The following is a 12421-nucleotide window of genomic DNA, read 5'->3' on the forward strand; positions in this document are numbered from 1 at the left end:
TTCAACACAAACCTATATTTTTTTTAATGGAACACCCTATTTATCATTACTTCGTTGAATTTGTTATTTTTTTCCCTTCAAAATGATGTAATATACAATGTAGGTAGGATGTTCAGAAATGTTAAAAAAACACTAAAACATCAAATAATGATGATTTTTTTGTAATTGGGCCATGGATTTATCATGTAAAAAAAGAATCAATAATAATAACAATAATTCATAGCGATTAGAGCTAGATCAGATTGTTTTTTTTTCCCTCCAATGCCTACTTGATAAAACAATGCTCCCACATGCATAGTAGCCATAATAACAACAAGGATGTTTGTATCATCAATGACCTACTACTTTTAAAAATCGAAAGTAATATTCCTCTTATCGAAACATAGAAAATTCATGGCCCCTTTACAAAAAATCATCATTATTTGATGTTTTAGTGTTTTTTTAACATTTCTGAACATCCGACCTACATAGTATCATACATCATTTTGAAGGGAAAAAATAACGAATCCAAAGAAGTAATGATATATAGGGTGTTCCATTTAAAAAAATATAGTTTTGTGTTGAATCTTCAAAACCATACCCCGAAAAAAAAAATTGAGTACGCCACTGGATTCTACGCAGAATTCTGATCCAGACGTAGTTTTTACCTCAGCATTATTTCCAATAACTTCGGAGATAAAGGAGAGGTTCGAAAAGTATCAATTTCCAAAATCGCCCTGTATCTCTTGAACGGAAACAGTTATGCAAAATCTGATTAGACCAACTTGAGTTTCACGAAAAAGTAGAACAGGAACGTGAACACCGCAAGGCTCTATCTTAAATAACAAGCGAGAAACCTGGCTGTCTCACCCAAAATGGGATGCACTGTACAAGATGTGTGTTTTTGATAAAACATAAAACAGCTTGTGTCCCTTGAACGAATATAGTAAGGACATATTTCGGACCCTGATTTCGACTCACCAAAATTTCCTGCATCCGCTCTGAAAGCCTTTACAATCATTCGTGAAACACCCTGTATAATAATAATAAGTTTATTCACCAAAAAAATGTTTTACATAGATAACAAAAGAATAGTTGAGATGTAAATAAACATTGAAATCCCACTAAAACTAAAGTTGCGCGTGGCTTTTGCACAGTTAAATTTACAGTATTTCTTATATATTATGTATATGATATCTACAATACTTGACATTTATAGTAGTATATGACATGAATATGCATGAATCAGAAATTGTATGTTAGAATTGCAATATTAGGTAAATTTCCACGTTATGAAACTCGAAATCACAGGTATCAGAATTCAAATTCGCAATAAGGAGAAACTAGCCATATTGCAATGTTGTGTTATTTCATTCTCATTTCACGGATATCTGAGTTGATGAGGTAATATTTCATCCTTCTTCCGCAAAAAGAAATATTGTGTCGAAGCCACGATTGAAATGATTAGTTGGCATCCTTAGTAAAACTCATTTTGAATTATCTACTTTTAACGACAACTAGAACTTGGTTTAAAATCACTAGTCAGATGAAAGATTTCTGAATTAATTGATAAACCTTAAAGAATTCATATACTCATTATTTCTTCATACTGATCTAATATGTACCACAATATATACCCTTATCTTATATGCCTAATATAATATGAGGATATATTAGGATATTCAGTGGATCATGAACAAATGGTGAGCTAAAATTCATAAAAACCGAACTAGTTTCATTTGCATAAATTGTACGATATCTACCTATTCAAAATCCTCTCAAATGTAGTATAATAAAGTTATCATAATCCAAACAAGTTAATACCCACATAGGAAAACAACTTACCTTCAAATTTCTCATAAAGCTGAAAATCTAACTTCTCAGGTACAAATTTTGGTTTCGAAATCTTGGATTCTAGATCAGCTCTACTTAAGGTGAGGGATGCAACTTTTTTCAGGATTCCACTATCTGGATATTTGGATATATCTGTCACATCTTCAGGAACTGACATATGCCTCTTGTAGTCTGGGGCCCCTTTAAAAATGGAGAATAATTTGCTGTAAATGTTTGCTATTGTGAGTTTTAGTAGTAGTAGTATAGACGTCATTTTCAATTGAAAATGTCATGGAAGATGTCTCAACTTAACTCGGAATGACAATTCTATAATATAGAACAACATATTCTTCAAGTTTCAGTATAGACTTGCCAATAATCCTTCCGATTATTATCTGATCATATTTGTTCTTATCTGATAAGTAAAAATAAAATTTTGACTCTGAAAAAGTTTAAAATTTTTAGATTTGTTGATTTGCAAAAAAAGAAGTATGATTACAAACAAGCGTGAGTATACTTGTGAGTTCATTGTTATAGATATTATAATTGTCGTGTTTTGTCACAATAAAATTGTAGCAGAAAGTTAAGATTAGGTATCAAGTTAATAAGTCACACGTGAAAATGTAAGCTTGCAGCATGGAAGTGTATGCCGCATTCATAGCCCCGGCATATTAATGCTCTAGCCCCTAAAAATTGCTCAAGAGCTGGAAATCGTTCTAACCCCTAACAACTCTTTCGGTTTAAAATTTATCTCAGCACTGGAGTGAGCGAATTTCAAATTTCAAAGAGAATCTGATTTACACTTAAATTTTATACATGTTTGTTGTTTTGGCATTTTCAATCGGTGCAGTCCTTTTCGACCTACAGGCGTTAGAAGTTGAGGGTTGTCAACTTTTAAGCTGAGTTTGTAAAAATCATCTATCTTTGACGGTCGAATGAGGCTGAACGGCTCAACCGATTCCAATGTTTCAAACGCCACCAGACACTAAATTAAATTTTCTTTGAAGAGAAGGGGCAAAAAATTTCAAATAGTACGCGTGCTTCTCGAGTTAAAAGTGAAATACTGAAAAAAGTGCGAAAACTTCGCGTTTTTTTTGGCTCTCAAATCTGAAGCACAACCTAGAAACCGTCGCAAATTCAGGACTCCCAAAAGAGGTTAAAAAGAATTCCAGCTCTTGAGCAATTTTTAGGACCCCTTTTTAGCACTAACTTTCCTGGGCTATCATATTCATTTACGATTATATTGCAAGGAAATGCACGTGCTTTAGTGCGAGAATAAGAATATAGCTGTCTGTCGATCGTTTCGAATGTCGCGACTCAGCATGGATGTTGGTTTGGTGAATTTGTCGCCCCTCTAAAGTGGGCCTTGCTGTTTCAGGTTCTTAGCTCAGTTTCGATTTTAGAAAAAGGTTGAAAATTTGTTTTTTCGGCAACCGTCCGGGAAGTGCTCACTTCCCGGACGCTTTTTCTCTGAGAAAGTAGCATTTCCCGGCCTAGTCCGGAAAGTACGTACTTCCCGGACTAGGCCGGAAAAGAATCATAGAATCCATAGCAACCGAGATAACGGCTGACAGTTCATATGAAATTAGTTGTCAAAAATTTGCATGTTTTTTGATCGCAATCGCAATAAAATATGGAAAGCAGCAGCGATAGTGTTATCTCATCCATATAGTGGTTAAGTTGGAAAAAAATTTCCACATCTGTGGGCCAAAAATGAAAACTGAAAAAATTTCGCAGAAATTTTAGATACTGTATTCATTAGGATTGAGCGGTTCACATTGCTTGAAATAATTTTTTCATCATGGGATCTCTAAACTATAAAAAAGCTTTTTTTCAAATTGAGATACGACCATTGTTATCGAAAATACAGCCATTTGAAAAACCGCTAAAAATTTCAAATTTTATTTTGATCCTTTAATTTATTCCACTAGTATATATGCCTTTTTGCATTAACATTGAATGCAACTGTATGAGTTTTTCCTTTGTTTTTATTTTTGGTAGTTGTTTGTATTTCTGAATAATGTCAAAACAGAGCATTCTTGAAGGGAAAGGAGATATTTTCTTCTCCGGAAAATGCTATCACAATTAATTTCAGACATCAACAAACTTTTGTAATTCTCTTAATTGATGTTTTTCCTATTGAAACTTGATAATGATTTAATTTTTCCGGCGGACAAGGCATTTTTCTTGTCTTCTTCTGTATACTGTAAACTTTTTACCATTTTGGAAATATTTTTGTGACTGGAAATTAAATATAGCTAATAAATGATTCTGTAGTATTCACGCCATGTACGAGTTATTGAGGCTAAAAAATACTTGTACTCATCATGCTTGTCGGCGTTCGCTTCACGTTGCCGAATTTTATTGCCACTTGGGGTTCTGAATTATTTTCTTTTCAATTCTCTAATCAGAATGTTGATTCCTCAGAATGGAATGCAAAATATAAGAAAACAAATCCATTTCATTATTTCCAACTGATCCTTCTCAAGAAATATAAGAAGTTTTATTATTTCATACCACATTCCATTATTCAATGATATTCTTCATTTTTTATATCAGATTATCTAGTATTGGACGTGGGTGCATTCGAATTAAATAATGGTTCCATCCGTATCATCCGATTATTTTACTCGATAATCTTAATAAAAAGAGAAATTTTCAAGCTTTTTCTAAAATCGAAACTGAGCTAAGAACCTAAAACAGCAAGGCCCACTTTAGACGGGCGACAAATTCACCAATACAAACATCCATGATGAGTCGCATCGCAACGTTCGAAACGAACAACGACAGAAGAGAGAGAGAGAGACATATCCTTATTCTCGCACTGAAGCAAGTGCATTTCCATTGCAATACAGGGTGTAACTAAATAAGTGTAAAACATTTGAGGAGATGATTCCTCATCGAAAAAAAAATAGGATCTTTCATATAAAGACATTTCATTGGAGTATCCCTTGTTGAGACGCTTCCCCTTAAAGGGGTTACATAAAATTTGTATAACAATTTTTTTCACAAGCACTAAAATGTTATAATATTGAAATTAACCTGACGTTTCCTACTACCAAAAATACACTTAGCCAGTAATTTATTTGGTTTACCCCATTTGCAAGGGGTAGAAAACGCAACCCCTAAAATTTATTTCCAAAATAACTTTTTGTCTTATTATTTGTTTACCATTTAAGAATTTATTTCTGATAGCCTGTTTCATTTTGAACAAAAAATGTCTCGTGGGTTTTTTCCCCAAAATAAACCAGTTTGCAGCAAAATATTATTTTACGAACAACTACAGAGATACATCGTTTAATGCAGGTACTAACTACAAAATGACAATAAATCCAGTTCGCAATGTTCGCATTTATGACTATGTATCTCTGTAGTTGTTCGTAAAATAATTTTTTGCTGCAAACTGGTTTATTTTGGGCAAAAAACTCAAGAGACATTTTTTGTTGAGAATGAAACAGGCTATCAGAAATAAATTTTTATTTTTCCACCATCGATCTCGTGACGTTACACCAAGCCCCTGGGAGATGGTGCACTTCGTATAACTTGGCTCGAAAACGTCTCGCCATGAATTATCCCGTTTTAATGGAGTTTTGTGAATCAATGGACTCAAAGCTTCAGTAATTATTGATGACGGTTTGAAATGTCCCATTATTCTTGATCCTAAAAATTATTTGGGTGCTTTGTGCCAGAGCAGCAGTCAGAAGTACTTGGAACACATGTCAGTGTATATTATATTATGTCAGTGTATATTATGAGAGTAAAATCAATGGTCCCAGAAATGTCACCACTACCTGGATATAGAGTAAGTAGTTTTGTCAGGCCTTTTACTTTCACAGGAATGGATTATTTTGGTCCAATGTCAGTAACAGTCCGTAGGAGTCATGAAAAGCGCTATGGAGTGCTTTTTACCTATCTTACTACCAGATCAGTACACTTGGAGTTGGTCAGTTTTTTAACGACTGAATCCGCAATTTCAGCTATAAGAATTATTGGAAGGGGGTGATGACCACAACGTATCCATTCTGACAATAGCACTAATCTCAGGGGTGCAGCAAATGAAATAAAAGATGATTCGTTTCAGATTAATCAAAAAAGAATGGTTGAAGAAATGACAACAAAGGGAATTCAATGTATTTTCCAAAGTCCTCTTGCTCCTCATATGGGAGATGTTGGGAAAGACTGTAACCGAAAGAAGAAGTGTTATTGACTTTACTAATTTAAGCTGAAAAGATTGTCAATAGTAGATCACTCATTCATGTATATTTGGATCCGGCCCGAAGGACCATATATTAAATACTTTTTCTTGTATTTATTCAGTATTTTACATCAAACTAAATTGTTTTTTACAATCAAATATTTTTGTTTCTCATTGCTCTCTCATTCTTACTTAATCATAACTAAAATATAAATCACTAAATATCACAACATTTAAGATCTAACATTAATTATATAGAATAACTAACAGTAGGTAATACCGTAGTATAAAGAATTCCTTCTATGTACTATGACTATAGTATTACCAACAAAAGAAGGCAAAGTAATAAATTCCTATAGGGGCGGATGGTTTTATATTGGTGGCCCATGGTATAATGAATGAAATTTTTGAAGCCATTGATTTTCCTTAAATAATTGAAATCAGATGAGAAAAATTAAAATTGCATGAACTTTCATATGGCCAAGTTAGTCGGTGAGCTAATAAATCACCCTGTACCTATACATATTTATAGGTAGATAGTTGGATAACCAATAGTGTATGAATGGAAGAGCGCTAATATGCTCCTTAAGTTAGAACTCTTCACGTTATACTCACAATTACATAGATACCTATATCAACATAAAGCTTTTATAGGGAAATTGCAATATTTCACATAGAACTCCTTAAATTCTGTAATCAAATAAAACTTTTCAAAGTTGTTTAGTTTAGGTACTAGGTGAGTATTTAATCAACAATTCTCACGGTACTTGATCGTAGAAAGGTACATACATTTATGTTGTGGTGAATGCATGAATGCACTGTTTACAATTATTATGATTCGCTTTACAATTCACTACACAGAGTGTCAATAAATCGAAGTTTTGGTACTGATTTGATAACATATCGTGTATTAGTAAACGATCCCATATCTCCATGTTAATAATGTAATACTCGTAACAGTAGGTACCTATATCATTGCGTCATTTTGGGATTTATCAAATGAGGATTATAGGATAGTAGGTAACACATATGTAATAATTCACAATTACAATTTGATAGTGAAATACTCTGAAGCTGTTTATCATTTCACTCTAATTTCGGATAACCTCATTGAAGACGTATAACTTAACTGAAGCATATAAATGGCAGCTTTTCACACTTTATATTGAGTTCTTCAAACTTTATTTTCAACTCGTAAATAAAAATATAAATAATTCTCACGTATCCTACGATTTTTTGCACGTAAATGCGTCATTTTCGAATCCAATTATCACTACCTCTATGCAGCAAGTAGAATTTCACAGAGATGTAACCAGTATAGCATTATATCAATATGTATCGAGTGTGCCAAATTCGTTCTCTAGTTCCCTTTGAGCTAGAAAAAAATTAATTGCACATTTTCGGGCTCGATTTTAAAAAGAATTAATTTGGTGAAAACCACAACCTTATAAAGTCAATTGTTCTCATTTAAGGCCATTTTCCAATTTTATCTTATAGCTTGAAAACAATTGAATTAATGAGGTTGTGGTTTCCACCAAATCAATTCTCTCAAATATCAAAACCAAAAATGTGCCATTCATTTTTTTAGCTCAAAGGGATTCAGAGATCCCGTCCCCATTCAACGAATTTAGGACACCCTATATATTGCCTGATCAGAATCTACTTCAATATTATCTAGAACTAATGGTCGATATAAGAAAAAACACTTTTTGGACGATTTTCGAAAGAAAATTTTCAAAATTTTTAGACCAAACAAACAAAGATAAAAAATCTTATTGTCTGCAATATGTCTTCAAGAGTTAGCTGCCATGTTGAAGCTTCAAATTTTTGTCTGAATAACAATTTATTATGAATGAATAATTATAACATGATATGATGTCATGATACTAAATGTTTAATGAACTATATGTCTCACTTCAACCAATTACTTATTATACATAGTTTTTTAATTTTTGATAGAGAATAAAATACCAACCTTTTTCATATTCCCGAAATAATAAAACGTCACTTCACGGCTGAAATATATGAAAATTAACACTATAAACGGGTGGAAAAATATGCCAACCTAAAACCTTATCATTGAATAATTATTCTGGTCAATGCTGAATGCTTTAACCTTTTGTTTATCCTACGACAGTGTCATAAATTTTTCATCTGACGTATATGTGTATCTACCGAAAGATAAATCTGCAATAACAAAACATCTAATTTTAGAAATGTAGTGATAGAAGAGGACGATTTCCTCTGACATTGATGAAGAGAAATCCTAATTCGGAAACTAAAAGAGTTTTTATAAAGCATTGATCTAACGTTTGTCGACGTATCAACAACGTTGTTAATATATTCAGAAATAGAGAAACTCTCTTCTTGAAAATTTTCGAGTTCACGGTAGATTAACGACGGGTTTCATAAAACCTTGATTGATCGATCAACTCGTTGATTGTAGTTTTAAATCCATGGAAGTGTCAAATAGACTGAAATTGAATACAGAAATGATTTGATTGAGCAAATCACCACGATAAAAGTTTTATCAAAACCACCATTGGTAATCTGCGAAGTCCTATTCTACTTAATATACTACTCTTCTCCTATTCACATAATTCTTACATACATCCAATGACGTTTAGACAACAATGTTGACATCTCCAGAAACAAAAAGTTACGTAAACCGGTGAAATTTGTATCAAATTCTGGGTTAAAATTCCCTAATATTTTCTGGGTGGCGCTCTTCAGCCTTGTTCAAAATCCCGCTATATGTCTGTCAGCGTTTAAAAATGAAATACCTAATGAATTGAGAAACTGCAAACTTTCACAATGAAATGTAATTCAGTTCATATTGAATTTTTGATTAAATTATTTATGACAGAGGGATATTGGTATATTCAGAGTACCTATTGTCTCGAGCATAAAATATAAAATATTATTATTCTATACTCAAAGGTCATGAGAGTCGAGAATCACGAGAAATGTCAAATATAAACGATCTGGAACTCTGGTGATTTCTCAGAATCAAGTAGACACAAATCTCCAGTTTTGTCTGAAAGTTTAAAAGATATAAGTAGACAAACCAGTGTTTCTAGGCATCTTAGTCAAAACGAATACTCGCCATCCTTATATTTTTTTTCGAATACTACTTAAAAGAACTAGATTATAAAAGCATTAATCTGATTTTTTCAATCACCATAATGGGTAAGCTCCGTAGAAAAGAGCCGGGTCGACTCACGACCAAGGCTCTCCTAGGTTGTTGTCAAAACCATCCTGACAATCCTTGTTGTCCACAGTATATACAGGGTGGCCACTTTTTTAATGGGATTGTATTGGTAACTTTTAAACCATAAGAGTTAGAAGGTCGGTCAAATGGAGAAAAAGTTGCATGCTTAGAAGCATTATCAAGCAGTTCAAACAGATCGAGATTATCAGGGCCGGTTATTGAGATATCATAAGAAAAGTAAATTATGTCATTTTGATTTTTCTTTTTTTCCCACTTCATTTAAAATATTATCAAAAAATGTTACAGGAATTTTTTATTCGACAGTAAATTATCCTCAATTTGAAGTAATCAGATTTCGTATCCAACGTTTCGTACTCTCGGGGCCACCCTCAACCTCATTTTTTTCAATACGGACCTGCATATTTTATGACATTTTTCAAAATAACTTTTAACGCTGAATTCAACTATCTATCATTCAATGTCATTCAAAGTTTATTCTCAGGTGATTTTGACCCTCATCCAAATTTAATGGTGTGTATGTAAGAAAAAACAAGTCCATTAGCGATATCAATGTTCTGACCCAATTTCAATCGGACCCAGAAAAAAAATTTAGAATTGTGACCAGTGAATGGAATTCTTTAAAAACGGCTGTTAATAAAATAGTCAAGAGACGCGAATTCAATGATTTTAAATTTGAAAAGCAAGCCTTGCAAAAATTATATCGTATCTAATGATCTCAAAATAAAGTTCGATTCTGTAATTTGTTTCAACGGAACAAATGACAAATACAACAATAGTGATACCTCGCGAGAAAATTGAGAATGTTTTGGAAGGCATTCAAGGAGACCAAACAAGCAAATGTATAAGAAGTATGGGTTCCAGAACCGTAAAGTGCATTTTACAAAATGGTGGACATTTCGAAAACTTACTTCATTAATTTTCATTTACTTTCGAATAATCATTTGATTTTTCTTTCATTAAATGATACTTTCGTTTAATTATTATGAATTGAAATATTTAAATGATTATTATAAAAGAAGAACGAAGAAACCACTGGTTTCTTGCTTTGATTCTAATATGTTCCATTTAGTTCAAGATGGGTAAGTTGATTTTCTTATCGAAATTTATTGCATGTTGCATGTTGTTAATTAAACTAAATGAAGGTAATACAGATCCGACCCAAAAAAAATTCGATAAGGGTCAAAATCACCTGAAAATCTACTTTGAATGACATTGTATGATATATCGTTGAATTCAGCGTTAAAAGTTATTTCGAAAAATGTCATAAAATATGCAGGTCTGTATTGAAAAAAATGAGGTTGAGGGTGGCCCAGAGAGTACGAAACGTTGGATACGAAATCTGATTATGTCAAATTGAGAATAATTTACTGTCAAATAAAAAATTCCTGTAACGTTTTTTGATGATATTTGAAATGAAGTGGGAAAAAAAGAAAAATCAAAATGACATAATTTACTTTTCTTATGATAACTCAATAACCGGCCCTGATAATCTCGATTTGTTTGAACTGCTTGATAATGCTTCTATTCATGCAACTTTTTCTCCATTTGACCGACCTTCTAACTCTTATATGTATATATATATACAGGGTGAGTCTTTGACTTGTACATATATTTCAACCGAAGATTCCTGAGGTCAAAAGAAACCCTTTTTTCCTTTATAGTTTTTTCCGATTCGGCCCGGTTACAAATATACAGGCTGTTGAAAATCGATAAAAAAATGTGATTTTCAGCTATATCTCGAAAATGGTTCTATTGAAGGAAATGATTTTTGGAATATATTAGCTTTTCCTTGATGTGATACATCTTCTCCGAACACAAGATTCCCTACACATCTTTCAGTTTCTTCATTATGAACATTACATCACATAAAAATACCAGAAATTCGAAGAACCCAACTCTTAAAAGTAATTTGAACGTTCATTGAACATAATTTGGCTAATTTGGAAAATAAAAGTATTCTTCATATTTTCTCCTACAAAGCGCTGTTTTCGAGTAATTTGATCTTAAAAAAAAAATTATCTGTGAAATTCTAAAAATTGGGTACTTTGGCTAAATGCAACTCTGTTCTGTTGTGGAAAAAAACCCACAGAAATGAATATTTACTATGATGTCATGTCTCAGATTTTAGAATTGAAGTAGTCAATATAATGTAGGTACCGGGTTTTTCACCATAATTTGACCCCCCCTTTAACTTTGTTACTAAAAGAGGTACAAAAAAATGTTTTTTACAAAAGTCTCACGAAATCGACTAGTGTTTTTTGTATTGATTTCACAAAACTAAATATATACAGGGTGAGCAACATATTGATTGCAACTTCTTTTTTTCAAATGGAACACCCTGTATTTTTTTCTATATACATATTTTTATCTAATATACAAGGTGAATTACTTTCGAGTATTGACGTCACCGTCATTTTTTTCAAATGGAACACCCAAATTTCGTCTCAATTTTCCAATTACTCTAGCTGAGCTGATTCCAAAAATGTATCACATGTTGATTCCAATTGGTATAGGGTGGACAAAAATACAATAGTTTTGTGTGTGCTCTTTAAGTAAATCGTAACATTCTTTATTAGTTAAATTAACAATATTTTCGAAAATACTTATTGTCTAGCGGCAATTGGTTTGAATGTAACACCCTGTAGTTTGTTACATTTTCAGATTAATAAAAATGAGCTGTTTCCAAACCACGGGCGTAGCCAGGGGGGGGGTTTTGGGGGTTCAAACCCCCCCCCGAAATGTTGAAGATGTCAAAAAAACTTATTCTTTTTTCAAAATATTTTTTAATGGAATTTGTAAAAAGTGAATGAAATTATCACTCTCAGTTCAATTAATTTGTAATGTGAAATTTGAATTAAATTACCTCTACGTAATCCAGTCAATTTGTGCTCACATGTGCCCCTCAAAGGAAAGTAATGAGTTAGTTTGATTTTTTCGCTCGTATGTAACGGGTGTTTTTTTTCGAGATATATAACTTTAAGTTGGCATTTCTGTTCAAGATGGCGACCGATTCAACAGCTGTTAAGTGATTTATTCTCAGTTCGGTTTGGCAATTCATCATGAATAGAAACATACCTGAAAAATGCTTGAAAATAGTGCAATTTTATTTCGAAAATAATGGTTCTGTGCGGAATACGTATCGCACACTACGTCCATTAGCGATGAAGCGCACTTCTGGTTGA

The 12421-nt window shown here is 32.6% G+C and overlaps 1 protein-coding gene across 6 annotated transcripts in view; it reads right to left on the reverse strand.

Annotated features, from left to right (window-relative positions):
- The window catches only part of LOC123679931 (formin-2-like), a 90473-nt gene that overhangs the window by 74288 nt on the left and 3764 nt on the right, over window positions 1–12421 (reverse strand). For 4 of the 6 annotated variants that reach the window (XM_045617502.1, XM_045617499.1, XM_045617500.1 and 1 more), the window contains exon 2: window positions 1825–2013. In XM_045617502.1, coding sequence (XP_045473458.1) covers window positions 1825–2013 — 189 coding nt within the window. Of the gene's footprint in view, window positions 1–1824; window positions 2014–6796; window positions 6902–7982; window positions 8023–8079; window positions 8098–12421 lie in introns of those variants that run through there. The other 2 variants (XM_045617505.1, XM_045617503.1) reach the window with 2 other exon arrangements.

Source organism: Harmonia axyridis, chromosome 5, assembly GCF_914767665.1.
Source record: "Harmonia axyridis chromosome 5, icHarAxyr1.1, whole genome shotgun sequence".
In the NCBI taxonomy this organism is placed as follows: Eukaryota; Metazoa; Arthropoda; class Insecta; order Coleoptera; family Coccinellidae; genus Harmonia; species Harmonia axyridis.